We start from the raw sequence: 12,784 nt of genomic DNA, 5'->3' as shown, positions 1-12,784 counted from the left end.
TCTGACCTCTACCTGCCTCATCAACCACCATGACTAATAGTCAATAACATTTGGCCAGAACAAATTTTTTTCCAAAGTGTGGTCTACAGATCACTGGTAGTCCCTGATGGAGTCTCAAGAAGTCCAGTTTGGTGTCTACAAAAGGAAAGAGTAGTAAATAATTATTTTGTTGATTTGCATTTAATGAATATAAAATGTAAAATTATAATATTCACAGGAATCCAATATGCTTTTAATGAATCATCACATTCTTAATGATTGCATATGTGCCACGAAACCTGTGTGGATTGGTGGTATTTAACTGATGTTCACTAACAGTGCCATTCAGCTCACAGTATTTTCATATTAGCATTTTTTTTCTGTGGCTGCTAAACCTACATTTTAAAAGGATTATTATTATTTCATTACACTATTTGTTCACTTTTCCAGACTAGATCACTGATTTGAATGATTCTTTTAAAGTGGAAAAAATAGTCATAAAGATAATACCATAAAGATCAGTTCAGCTAAATATTAAAAATGTGTTAGTGAACATGATGTTAGTATAAATACTGGAAATGAATCTATATACACTGGAGTGAATGTGATTACTTTGCACAAGCAGTCGAGAAAAACATTTTTGAAAGCTGTGATTATGATGTAATTCTTAAAATTATATGTTATGGATTGGTGATCCATTTACCTGCAATTTCCAGTATGTTCTTTGTAATGAAATATTATCAGATAGTGGCATAAAGTCTCAAGACTTTTAACATCCTTTTCAAACATAATATAGTGAGCTTTCTAATAAACCAGTTAAGTTTTGGGGGTTTTTTCCTGAATAATCACCACAGTGGTGCCATATGGTAGTCCTAGCTTTGTTACTGAAGGGAATGACTGTCTAAAATTTTAAAGTACTTTTCTAAGGTTATACATCTTATAATAAAAACAGATACAAGTTCACTCTTTGATATAAATTTGTAAATCAAGCCACACAGTTTATTAAAGTTTATCAAATGTCAAGAATATGTTATCAAGACTTCAAAAAAATATCAAGTGCTGAAGAGTTTGACATTTTTTTCAGCATTTAATATTTCTTATTCTTTAGCAGGAAAATGTTCTATAGTTGGGTCTATTCTTTAGGGGTAAAATGTTCTAAAGTTTGGGCTATACTTAAATGCTGCAACAAAATATATTAAGAAATACTTCCCAGGACCAGTGCAACCAGAGGGAATTAGAAACACCTTTGCCTCTTTTCTCCTGAGTTGAAATATTTAACCCCCATCCCTTTTAGGTGTTAAATGGTAGTCAATCCAATGTGATGGAGCGCTGAAAGCAGTCTTTAGTAAGAGATTTATCCATAGTGTCAGCTCTGTGTGCAGTCCTGATGCACAGAACTAAGCAGAGGCAAGACAGCAGAGTGGTTAGGACCATCAACACTGAAGTTAGACTGCTTGGGTTAGAAGGCAGTTAACCACTTTTGTAAGCCAGTTTCCTCATCTGTAAGATAAGAATAGCAATTACTTGCCATATAAGTTATTGTGAATATGAAATGAGTTAATATATATAAAGCACCGAGAAAAGCACTAGGCTTGCTAAAGCTTATTTCTGAAAGTCTGTCGATTCTTGCTGACATTTCCAATGAACTTGTAATAACCTGTTAAGACTTTTTGCCTTCATAGAAATAAAGAATAAGAAGGGGAAAATGAATGTGACTGTGGCCTCTGGCTTAAGATTCCCAAAATGCAGTCAGTTATGGATATAGACTGTAGCCGGCACAATGCCCTTCCATTACACAATTTTTTTTTTTTTGAAATTACATTTTAATGCTCTAGTTAAAAACTTAATGCAGTTTTTTTTCAAGCTAAACATGATGTCCATATGTGGTCAGGAGCCCCAGGGATCAATGTAATAATGCTGAAAATTTACAGAACACTGGGCTGGACAATAACAATCAAAACCATGAGGGACTCAGAACCCTACAGTCTGTGGAACTGTTGCATGATTAAGGGATATTCAAACTGTAAACAGATTTAGAGGCAATGCTGAGTTGTAATATCTTAAAGGGTGTCAAGTGTAAGAAATGAGATGCATTTCTTGAGGCCTTAAAAGACAGAACTGGGACTATTGGGTAACAGTGAGGAAGCATTCCAGCTCAATATGAGAAAAAACAATCAGTGCTGTCTGGAAATAAAAGAGACTACTTTTTTTTTTATCTGCCTGTCACTAAGGACTGGACGCAGAGGCTTTGCAACCCAGGCTTTTGTAGAAGGAGCTGAAGTTTGAGTTTGGACCCAGTTTCCTCACAATCTAACTGGTAGCTCCGAGGAGAAAGAATGCTGTGCTTTCCACTCCCACCATCCTTAGTCGAGTTTCTCTTCCATTTCTGTGTGAGATCAGAGGCAGAGCATTGGCCTCCACATCAGAAGACCCGAGTTCTACTTGGTCACTTCCCATGGGACCTTGTCTATGAGAGTCAGCCCCTCAGCTGGTTTGTAAAATTCCCATGGTGCTGGCCTCGTGGTGGCTGCCACAGTCACTGTGATCTTGATGATAGTGGTGGTGAGGCTGTTGCTGCTGCTGACTTGACAAATGTACTGTGTCACCCATGGTGTCCTCTTTAGAAGAACTACAGGTGTTCTTTACAGTCAATCCCTTTTTTCTTTCAGGCCGCTGTGCTCGCTGTGGGGAAAACGTAGTTGGGGAAGGGACAGGATGCACTGCCATGGATCAGGTCTTCCACGTGGATTGTTTTACCTGCATCATCTGTAACAACAAGCTCCGAGGGCAGCCCTTCTACGCGGTGGAGAAGAAAGCCTACTGCGAGCCCTGCTACATTGTAAGTTCAGATTCAGTCCTCGGGTAATTTACTAGAATGACGTCTAAGGCAAAATATGGATCACTCCAGATCAAATATAGCCCTCGGGTCTTTGCTTCTGATTAGATTTCAAACTGTGCTAGTGTATAGATTGGCATATCTTAATTTTTATCCCTATATCCCTTGTTCATTTGAGGTTAAAAGGTGCATTGGCGGGGGCTACCATTCAGTTAGTGGTCTGCCAGGAAGATCAGCGCCCTGGGGCTTACAAGCATATATGTACAAGCTAACATGTTCCGCCTTGAAGCATCAGGTTTCCCAAGTAGCAGAGTCACACCTCTGATTATTAAGCCTCACTCTATATTTGATGTCATATTTGTAGAGAAACATGTTGCAGGGCCTTGGGAATTGTAAGTACTCTTTCAAACTCCTGGGATGATTGAATCACCTTCTTTCTACCCAGAATTTCTCTAACCTGTCATTGTTATTTAGTCCTCTAAGTTGTATCCAACTATTTTGGGACCCCATGGACTGAAGCCCCACCAGGCTCCTCTGTCCATGGGTTTTCCCAGGCATGAATACTAGAGTGGGTTGCCATTTCCTCATTTGCTTCTCCAGGGGATCTTCCTGATCCAGGAATCAAACCCATGTCTCCTGCATTAGCAGGTGAATTCTTTACCACTGAGCCACCAGGGAAGCCCTTAACCTGTCATACCCAGCAAATTTTCAATGATGCAATTAGATAAACTGTTCATATTTTAGAGTACCTTAAAGGAAAATAGTTGTGCTGTTTCCTTTCCTTAAATTCACAATTATATTTTAATAACATAGTTGAGTGACTATAAAATACTTGTTGTCCCATTATCTTAGCTGTTTGCCAGACTACTTAAATCTACACATTAAGCTGTCTTCTGATAGAGCAGTTTGGTAAATGAACATAAACTTTTTAAACCTAAAGTAAATTTCCTTGCCATCCTTCTACATGATTTTATCTCTCTGTTGAATGCTTATCAGTGGAAAAAGTAGTGCTTTTTTGCAAACCCACACAAGAGGCATGATTTGGCCCTCAGCCCCCACAGCATTTCAACATAAGAGAAACCTCGGGTGCAAGGTATTGGAAGCTATACATAGCTTGGTGGAGCCCCGAGGTTCAAGTTTATTGCAGAAGTTTCTGGCCTCATTGGGATTTTCCCATAATCTGACAGCTCTAACTCATTGCAGCTCTGGAATCTGTAGCACAGATCTGAAATCTCTTTGAGATTAAGATCTTGCAAGATGAAATATTGTTTTGCATCTCTCCAGTTCAATTTTATCTCATTTTCCTCCCTAAAGGCAACTTAGTCACATATAGCATCATTATAGTGCCACACAATGCTGCAGCTGGAAAAAAAACTTAAGATCATTTGTCTAACTCCTCTCTTTAGAAGTGAGAATACAGAGAGGAAGAAAATGACTTATGTCATTTTATTAGTGTCAGAGCTGAGATTAACCTCAGTGGTTCACACAGTCTCATATTCAGTGCAGACACAATAAGGCTTTAGTTTATCCAGAATATAAATACAAACACAGTGATGTCCCATTGATTTGGAAGGAACAATTACATATCAGGAAAAGAATAGTGAACAAAAATCTACGTCTTTAATAAATAAGAATGTTTAAAATATCACTCTTAAAAATCTCTGTTGAAAGAGAAAATTGCAAAATCCCCTGTAAATAAGTAGTATGGACTGTCATTCACAATGATCTAGGGCCACAGTGAAATTATTTATTGCAGTGTGTTCTGTGGCAATGTCAGCAGAGCTTCCAGAAGCACCTCTGGCTGTTTGTCCATACACTAAGTGACCACAGAATACTGGTTTTTTTTTTTTTTTTTTTTGTAGTTCTTGTGTCTATTTTTCACCCTTTTTTTTTGGAGTGCAGTGTTGATTCTCACTACTTGGTTGACGCTCCAGTGGCTGCCTCCTTCAGTTTTCATCCCTTCCTAGTTAGGAATCACATGGACAATATTGGGAAACAATAGAACACAGTATGAAGAACATGGGTTTGAATTTGGTTACATCACTTAAAACTTTGTCTCCTCGGGAAAGTTACTTGATCTTTCTAAGCCTGTTTTCTCATATATAATGGTGATTATTGCAGGATTTTTCCCAAGACTTACAAATGTGAAATGTGGTAATTCTTGTAAAGCACACTGAGCTGGCTCAGGGAACGGTAGTGGGATGAGTATTGCTCTGAAATTAATTTTGATAAAATCTCTGGCCTATTTAGCACTTTTGAAAAGCGAGCACCTAACATGTGCAGTGAGAGGCACCATGCTTGGAAGTCTCAGACACACCCCTCTCCCATTTTTAATGCTTTGCTTACTCTCCAGAGTGTGTAGTAAAACTGAAGAAAGTCTAAGCTGGCTAATATGGGCTTTTACTCTGGTAGACTAAGGCTTCTGCCTCCGTTTCAAGCAAGCAGCTCAGTGATTCTTGAGGATGTGTTTCCTTGGGTCTTGGTTGCCTGTTCCTATAGTATGCTCATGACAGTGAACACTGGGTGATATTTAACCACATCCTTGGAAAAAGTGAAGGAATTCAAATAATGGAAATTCTTACCATCCTTTTTGACTTCATTCCCTCTGAAGAAACTTTAATCAGGATTTTTCTTTAATGAGATCTATCCGTGGTGACTCTAAATGTAATTTAATTTTTATCAGAATTCAGTTAAGCTTTACTCAAAGACCCTTGTTTGATATTGATTTCAGAGTTCAGCACAGCACTCAAGCCCTCAGATAGATGTTTTAGCATTTTAATTTCTTCTGAAATTTCAAAAGACCGGTAAGCTGCAACACTAAAAATGTAAAGAGTTCTCTTCAGCGGGATGGTGGGGGAGCTGCGAGGATAAAATGAAATGTTTGAAGATGGAGTTTGTATGAAGGAGGACCGTAGGGCTGTGTGCATCTCTCTTGGAGCCAAAGCCCTTAGAACAGGAAGCACCAGCAATGTCGTTCATTCAGTTGCCTCCTGTTCCATTAGTGGAAAGGAGATGTCTGAAAAGTGTCCTGTACAGAATGGAGAAAGCCTATCGCTGGGCCTAGTCTGTGCCTTTTGTTGTTGTTATTGATGGAGTCAGAATAGTGAAGAGAGTGGTTTAGTTAGATAATTATTCCTGTGTAAGGACCACCCTGTTTGATGTTCTGAGTTCAGGAAGGAGATTAGTCTAAAATAATTTAATTTACTCTTGCCTAAATTAGTCATCAATTATTTACATAATTTAGGTAAAAATACACCAGTTATGGCTTTATGTTTGATTCAATGGTTATTTATATTTTCCAATGATTTCTTAAATCCTTAATCTTACATGTATATAGCTGCAATTAAACAAATTTGATTCATTAAGGCACTGTAATCCTCTTTACTAATTTTATACATGCTTTCTTTTGTATTTTCTATTGATTAATTTAATGTGAATATGTACATAGCTTTCCATTGTTAATAATTTCCATTTTTAGCTTTTTGTTTACTTTTAAATTATGTTTACATACTCCTTTTTAAAAGCATTTGCCACTAGAAAGATATTGGGTATTTTTCAATCGTTTAGTATTGTATATACTGCTACTGCTAAGTAACTTCAGTCATGTCCGACTCTGTGCGACCCCATAGACGGCAGCCAACCAGGCCCCCCTGTCCCTGGGATTCTCCAGGCAAGAACACTGGAGTGGGTTGCCATTTCCTTCTCCAATGCATGAAAGTGAAAAGTGAAAGTGAAGTTGCTCAGTCGTGTCCGACTCTTAACGACCCCATGGACTGCAGCCTACCAGGCTCCTCCACCCATGGGATTTTCCAGGCAAGAGTACTGGAGTGGGGTGCCATTGCCTTCTCCGAGTATTGTATATAACATGCCTATAAATAACTGAGTAAAATGTTTTATGTTATTTTATTTTGAATTACTTTCTAAACGTAAATCCTTTGATTTATGTTACCAAGTTTACAGCAATTTGGAGAACTTTTTCTAGATTTAAGAAGATTTTTTTTCCAATTTTCAGAACCGGGAGCAATAACAAGACCAAATGTTAAACTATAACCTCTATCCGCTTGAAGAGGTTTGTTTACATTTGTTTTGAATCAATTTAATAGGTACATTATGTAACGGTTTTTAATTTGAGTTTTTATAATTAGCAAAATCAATGAGATTCTTTTATACTTTGATGATAGGTCTCTTAAAACTTAGTTTTGGTTATTCTAGTGGATTTATATAAATGAACAGATTAAAATTAAGAGCACTAACTTCCTAGGGAAGAAAAGTAGTATAAGTAAGTATACAGGGTTCTAGTCCTTGCTCTCCTGGTGTGATGTTAGCAAGGTAATTTAATTTCTGAGTACCAGTATCCTCATTTATTAAAGGGAGGTAATAACTTCTTCCTGGTCTTCAAAGGGAAGGAGTAAATAAGTGTAATATTTTGTACATCATGAAGAAGTGGTTTACTAATATCAGGGCTTGACCTGATTAATAATATTATTATTGTTGCTTTTTCCCTTAGCTTAATTTGATAGAATTTAGAAACCCTCTAAGTTTGGGATAATTTAATAGCTGCAGTTGCTATGGAAATACTGAAATAAATAGATGTCATAGAAAGAGCATGAGGACAGATGTGAGAAGAAGCAGCTCATGTTTTGCTTAAGAAGATGTTTGTGTTGGCGCAGCAGCAACTGTGCCTGCCACGCTTGTGGCCCCCCGCCCTTAGTGGGCAGGTTTACTCCTAAGGACGGATTTATAAAAGAGCTGCTGTGTTCTTAGCATTGCCGAAGAGTCTGGACCTAAAGACCTAGTGCATCAGAGACTCTCAGCAAGTCTGTTTATGAAATGGCAGCCAAGGATCTTGCCCTAAACCAGGGCTCTTACTCAGAGTGGATGGAATCCAACCCTTAACTCTCCAGCAGTGGAAGTTAGTACAGACATTTTTATTACAGTTACAATCTAAGTGATTAAAAGACCTCAGGAAATCGGAGGCCAACTCCACAGGAGACTAAAAACTTGAAAGTCCCTGAATTTGACACATTAGTGGCCAACACACACAGTCTTTTGCTCTCTCTGTCACTACATGGCTGCAGGCAAAGCGTTCTAACTCTTCAAGCTGCATTAAGAGGCAGGTTTTGTACCTCCACAGGGAACTAGTCCTTTTAGATGCTCAACTTCTCCTAATAAAATGTTGTAAAAGCAGTTATGGCCTGTGCTTTATGTGGGTATTAGGAAAGGACCTGAGAGTTTAGACTAAACTTGAAAAATTCACATGAACTTCCTTTCTTTTTTCTTAATTACCCATTTCTGCTCTCTCATCTTCCTCTCCCTCTCTCCCTCTCTCTTTTACATGCACACACACACACACACACACACTTTCTTCTTAATGTTACATCATCCCACAGGCACTGTCCCAGGAAGGAGAAAAATGATTCAAGCAAGAGGAGAATTTGTCAAGTATACTCTTGAGAGACTTAACCATGTTAACTACTATGAATAGTTATCTCTTCCATTTGCACGGGCGCTTGCATTTTATAATGCTCCTGAGCCTCTTTAACTGTACCTTACCATACCTATTAGAACCTTGTGAAACAGACAAGGGGGAGATCCTTTGTCCTGTTTACAGTGGTTTTGATGTTTTCAAAGTAATAGCCAAAATGAAGACTAGGGAACAGATCTAACTTGCATTTTATTGCTGGATCCATACTGCTGCTCTGAAACGAGAGTTTAGCTTTCTAAAAATATAGATACTGACAGCCCCCTGGGATTATAGACTTAAAATCTCCACGATTTTTAGTGATGACCACATGAATCATATCTTCCAGTACTATAGAACCTGAAAGTCTAAACTTCTACCGATGTAAAATTGCTGCCCCTCACTTTCTTGAGCATTTACTTTTTGCTGTCTTTGAAATGCCTTGATTCTTAAGGCAAAAGCCTCTTCTTATGGTTAAAAATAATATACAAATAACTGATGTTTATGTGGTGCTTTAACTTTTTCAAGTACTTTTATCTCATGTCATTCTCTCATGATCTTAGAAAGTAGATGCAATTATTATTGTATTCATTCCCAGTAGTAATAAATTGAGTTTTAGAAAACTTTGGTTTGCTTAGTTCCATAGAGCATGAGTGTCAAGGCCAGGACTTGACTCTGGCTTTTGATTCTCAAATCCAGTTCTTTCCACATATCCAACAAATAATTGTAAATCTTACTTATTATTACTATATTTCCTTTTCCTTTATTAATTTTTCTCTATTACCACATTGAGCTCAGACTATTTTTTCTTATGGTAGTAATTCTTTAAAAAAAAAACAATGAAACCTCAGTTTTTAAGTATTATTTGCTTATTAGAGAAAAACTGGAAAATATTTTAAAAGGTATATAGTTCTGCTGTCTAAATGTTTTAACAGTTTACATTTTACCACATATTTCTTTTCCATTTCAGTGTTATCTGAGTATGGACATGTGTTTGTAAATGTAACCACACAGCTATTGGGTTGGTCAAAAAGCTTGTTTGGAGTTTTCTGTAACAACTTACAGAAAAAATCTGTATGAGCCTTTTGGCCAACCCATTGTATAAATATTTACACATACACGCAAACACAATGAGGTCGTACTCATTCATAACTTGCTTTTATTACTTAATAGTATATCAAACTTTGTCTTCCTTAGAAGTAGCTTTTAAATATTCCATTGACACTCAAAAAGAGTATTTATGTACACGCCCTTTGCTAAAAAAGTGACTCAAAGAAATATTCCAGCAGACAAATAAATTAATCAAAACATGTGTGGGAAATAAAATGGTGATAAGCCATGAACCAATAAAACTAATAGTTAAAGAGATTGGAAAAGATGTAATGGCAAATTCAGACCAATGGGAAATAACATTAATTACCTACTAACTATAATATTAATATCAAAGTACAGTTTTAGGACAAAACCACCAAACAAGCAAAAAAAAATATGTTAAATCAGAGTTCCCAAAGAACAACTTGAGCCTTTATTCAGTAAATAGCATTACATTGAAATATATGATATAAATATATTGATGATATATATGATATGATATAAATATATTGATGAAATATAGCCTTAAAATGGTAAAACTATAGTTATAAAACTTTAGCACATTTCTTGTAGTCTCTGACAAACCAATTATAGAAGTTGAATAATATGATTGAGCTAATCCATACAACCTAAGAGGTTATATCTTCTTTCCAAATCTTCATAGAAGACTTAGAAAAGCATCATATTATAGTCTAAAAGGAAAATGGAAATAGTTCATATTTTTACTGGCAGAGTTGTACACAATAGTATAGTAAGATAAGAAATCTATAAAAGGATGAACAAACACACTCTTGGATTAAAAAATTCTTAGAATGTAGTGATAATGATAGCCCTGAATGATAAAGGAGAATACAATGCAGCTAAATTTGAATTCCACTTAAAGTTAGAATCTTTTCATTGCAATAAGAAAGAGTGCAAATATATGAACTTAAAAAGCTAGACTTCCCTGGTGGCTCAAATGGTTAAGTGTCTGCTTACAATGTGGGAGACCCAGGTTCAATCCCTGGGTCAGGAATATCCCCTGGAGAAGGAAATGGCAACCCACTCCAGTATTCTTCCCTGGAAAATCGCATGGACAGAAGAGCCTGGTAGGCTACAGTCCATGGGGTTGCAAAGAGTCGGACACGACTGAGCGACTTCACTTCACTTAAAAAGCTAGAAATGGACAACAAAATCAATCCAAAGGGAGAAAGGATTATGTAAAATAAAGGCAGTTATCAATACACTGAAAATTATTAGAATTTTTAGGTCCAGGAGATGATTCTTTGAAAAACACAACAAAAGAAACATCCAGTGAAGATAATCAAGAAAAAAGGGAAGAATAAAAATTAAAGAAAATTAGGAATGAAAAAGAAGCTTTCAGGATAGGTCTAGAGACATTCAATATTATTGCAATTAAAATTTTATATAAAAGAGGATATTTTCTGTGCAAAACTAAATACAAGGGAAGGAAACTTAACCTCATAAGCCTGGATGAAATGCGGAGCTATCACCTGAGAAAGAACCAAGAAATTTACTAACAGAATTTTTCAGATCTTTGAAGAACAACTGATTCCTGTGCTATTTCAACTTTCAGAGCTCAGCAAGAGAAAATAAGCTTCCCATATTATCTTGAAGAGCCAGCCTGAGTCTGATTAATAATACTTAACCTAGGTTGCTCCCAACAGAGAACTCTATGCTGATCAAACTTTCATAAATGCAGAAATTCTAAATGAAATGTTAACAGATTGAATGCCACATAATGAAACAACTCAGGTTACTTCATGATTCCAATGGTAGAACAGTGTTGGGAATCTTTTAACATGTCAATGTATTGATATATCAAATTTTTTAAAAAGCTAGATAATCATCTTCATAGATGCCAAAAGGGCACTTAATGAAATTTATCACAGATTCTTGTTTAAAAATAAAAACAATTGCAGTAACTCAAAAAAATAAAAATAACTGAAGTAAAATAGAAGAAAAAAGAAGATGTACAAGTTTGATAAACTAATGGTGAGCCTTCTTTCTAGATTTTCCTAGATCTTTGTAGGATTCCTGCTATTATGTTAATATTATTCTTAACATTCTAGCCTTTGTAATGAAAATTTAGAAACAAAGTATATATATACACATACATATATATTTACATGTATGTATGACCTTATCTTTGTTTTATATATATATGCCAATTACATAATATTTCCATCACAAAAATAAAAAAATAAAATAAGATTAAATTCCATGTACACATTATCCAGTTTAAGAAATAAAACACTAGAAATTCAGTTGAACTCTCTTAGGTTCTTGTCCCTAATCACTTGCTCAAGACTCCTGTATAGAGGTAGCTACTATACTAAGTTTGTTTTTTATTATAGCTACGCATTTATTTGTAGTTTTACTACCTATCTCTAATATATATGTATTGTTGTTGTTATTTAGTTGCTAAGTCATGTCTGACTCTTGGCACCCCCATGGACTCCTCTGTCCACGAGATTTCCCAAGCAAGAATACTGGACTGGGTTGTCATTTGCTTCTCCAGAGGATCTTCCTGATCCAGGGCTCAAGCCCATGTCTCTTGTCTCTCCTGCATTGCAGGCAGATTCTTTACCACTGAGCCACCAGGGAAGACCAGAATGTATGCATGTATATATAATTGTGTTGTTTGCATATATTGTTTCTTAATTTTAAATGAATGCCATTGTATCATGCCTACATTTCTGAGACTTCTTTACTCAAAATTATAAGACTAGGATGTATAAACATTTACAGATGTTATGATAATTGTTGCAGAAAATCTGAGGAAACCTAGAGTATTAGAATAACAAAAGTTTAGTCACCTACCAACATTAAAATTAGGAATTTATGTTTAGAAAATATAACAGGAAAAAAATCTTTATACAGAAATAACAAAAATATAAAGCACCTAGACAAACGTTTAAAGGCATACATGATCTAAATGAAGAATGTGATAAAATTTTACAGGAATAATTAACTCATGAGTGAAATGATTCTGGGGTTGAATATGCTTTGGAAAGCACCTCTTACTTTAACAGGCATTTATATCAGCACCCTATAATTATACAACAGCACAGCTTTTAGTGGGAGAGGAATAGTTACTGCAATGTTCTTTGCTAATGGTTTTTATTTAGCCTTTTTCCCCAGATAGACCCCAACCCTTTGCTAATTTTGATTACTGCCCACCACAGACGTCCCTGAAAGCTCTAAGGTAGTCCTATCCTGGTAAGGGTAGTAAAGCTCATACATGTAAGTAGACTGCCTGGAACAACAAAGATACCTAACTGAACAGAACCTCTCCTCCAGTTCCCATCCTGATCTGTTGTCATAGATTTGAACTCTGTTTAAGGGCCAGGAGGAGCCTCAGAAAGTCAATAAAGTCATTTTTATAGCAGAGAAAACCTAAAGCCCAAGAAAGC

At 36.2% G+C, this 12,784-nt stretch overlaps 1 protein-coding gene across 19 annotated transcripts in view; it reads left to right on the top strand.

Annotated features, from left to right (window-relative positions):
• LPP (LIM domain containing preferred translocation partner in lipoma) overlaps positions 1 to 12,784 on the top strand; it is a 757,468-nt gene that overhangs the window by 623,193 nt on the left and 121,491 nt on the right. For all 19 annotated transcript variants that reach the window (XM_055568750.1, XM_055568742.1, XM_055568745.1 and 16 more), the window contains one exon: positions 2,649 to 2,818. In XM_055568750.1, coding sequence (XP_055424725.1) covers positions 2,649 to 2,818 — 170 coding nt within the window. The remainder of the gene's footprint in view (positions 1 to 2,648; positions 2,819 to 12,784) is intronic.

Source organism: Bubalus kerabau, chromosome 2 (genome assembly GCF_029407905.1).
Source record: "Bubalus kerabau isolate K-KA32 ecotype Philippines breed swamp buffalo chromosome 2, PCC_UOA_SB_1v2, whole genome shotgun sequence".
Taxonomy (NCBI): Eukaryota; Metazoa; Chordata; class Mammalia; order Artiodactyla; family Bovidae; genus Bubalus; species Bubalus kerabau.
Note: the sequence above shows the minus strand (reverse complement) of the source record. Positions and strands in the feature narration are given on the sequence as shown.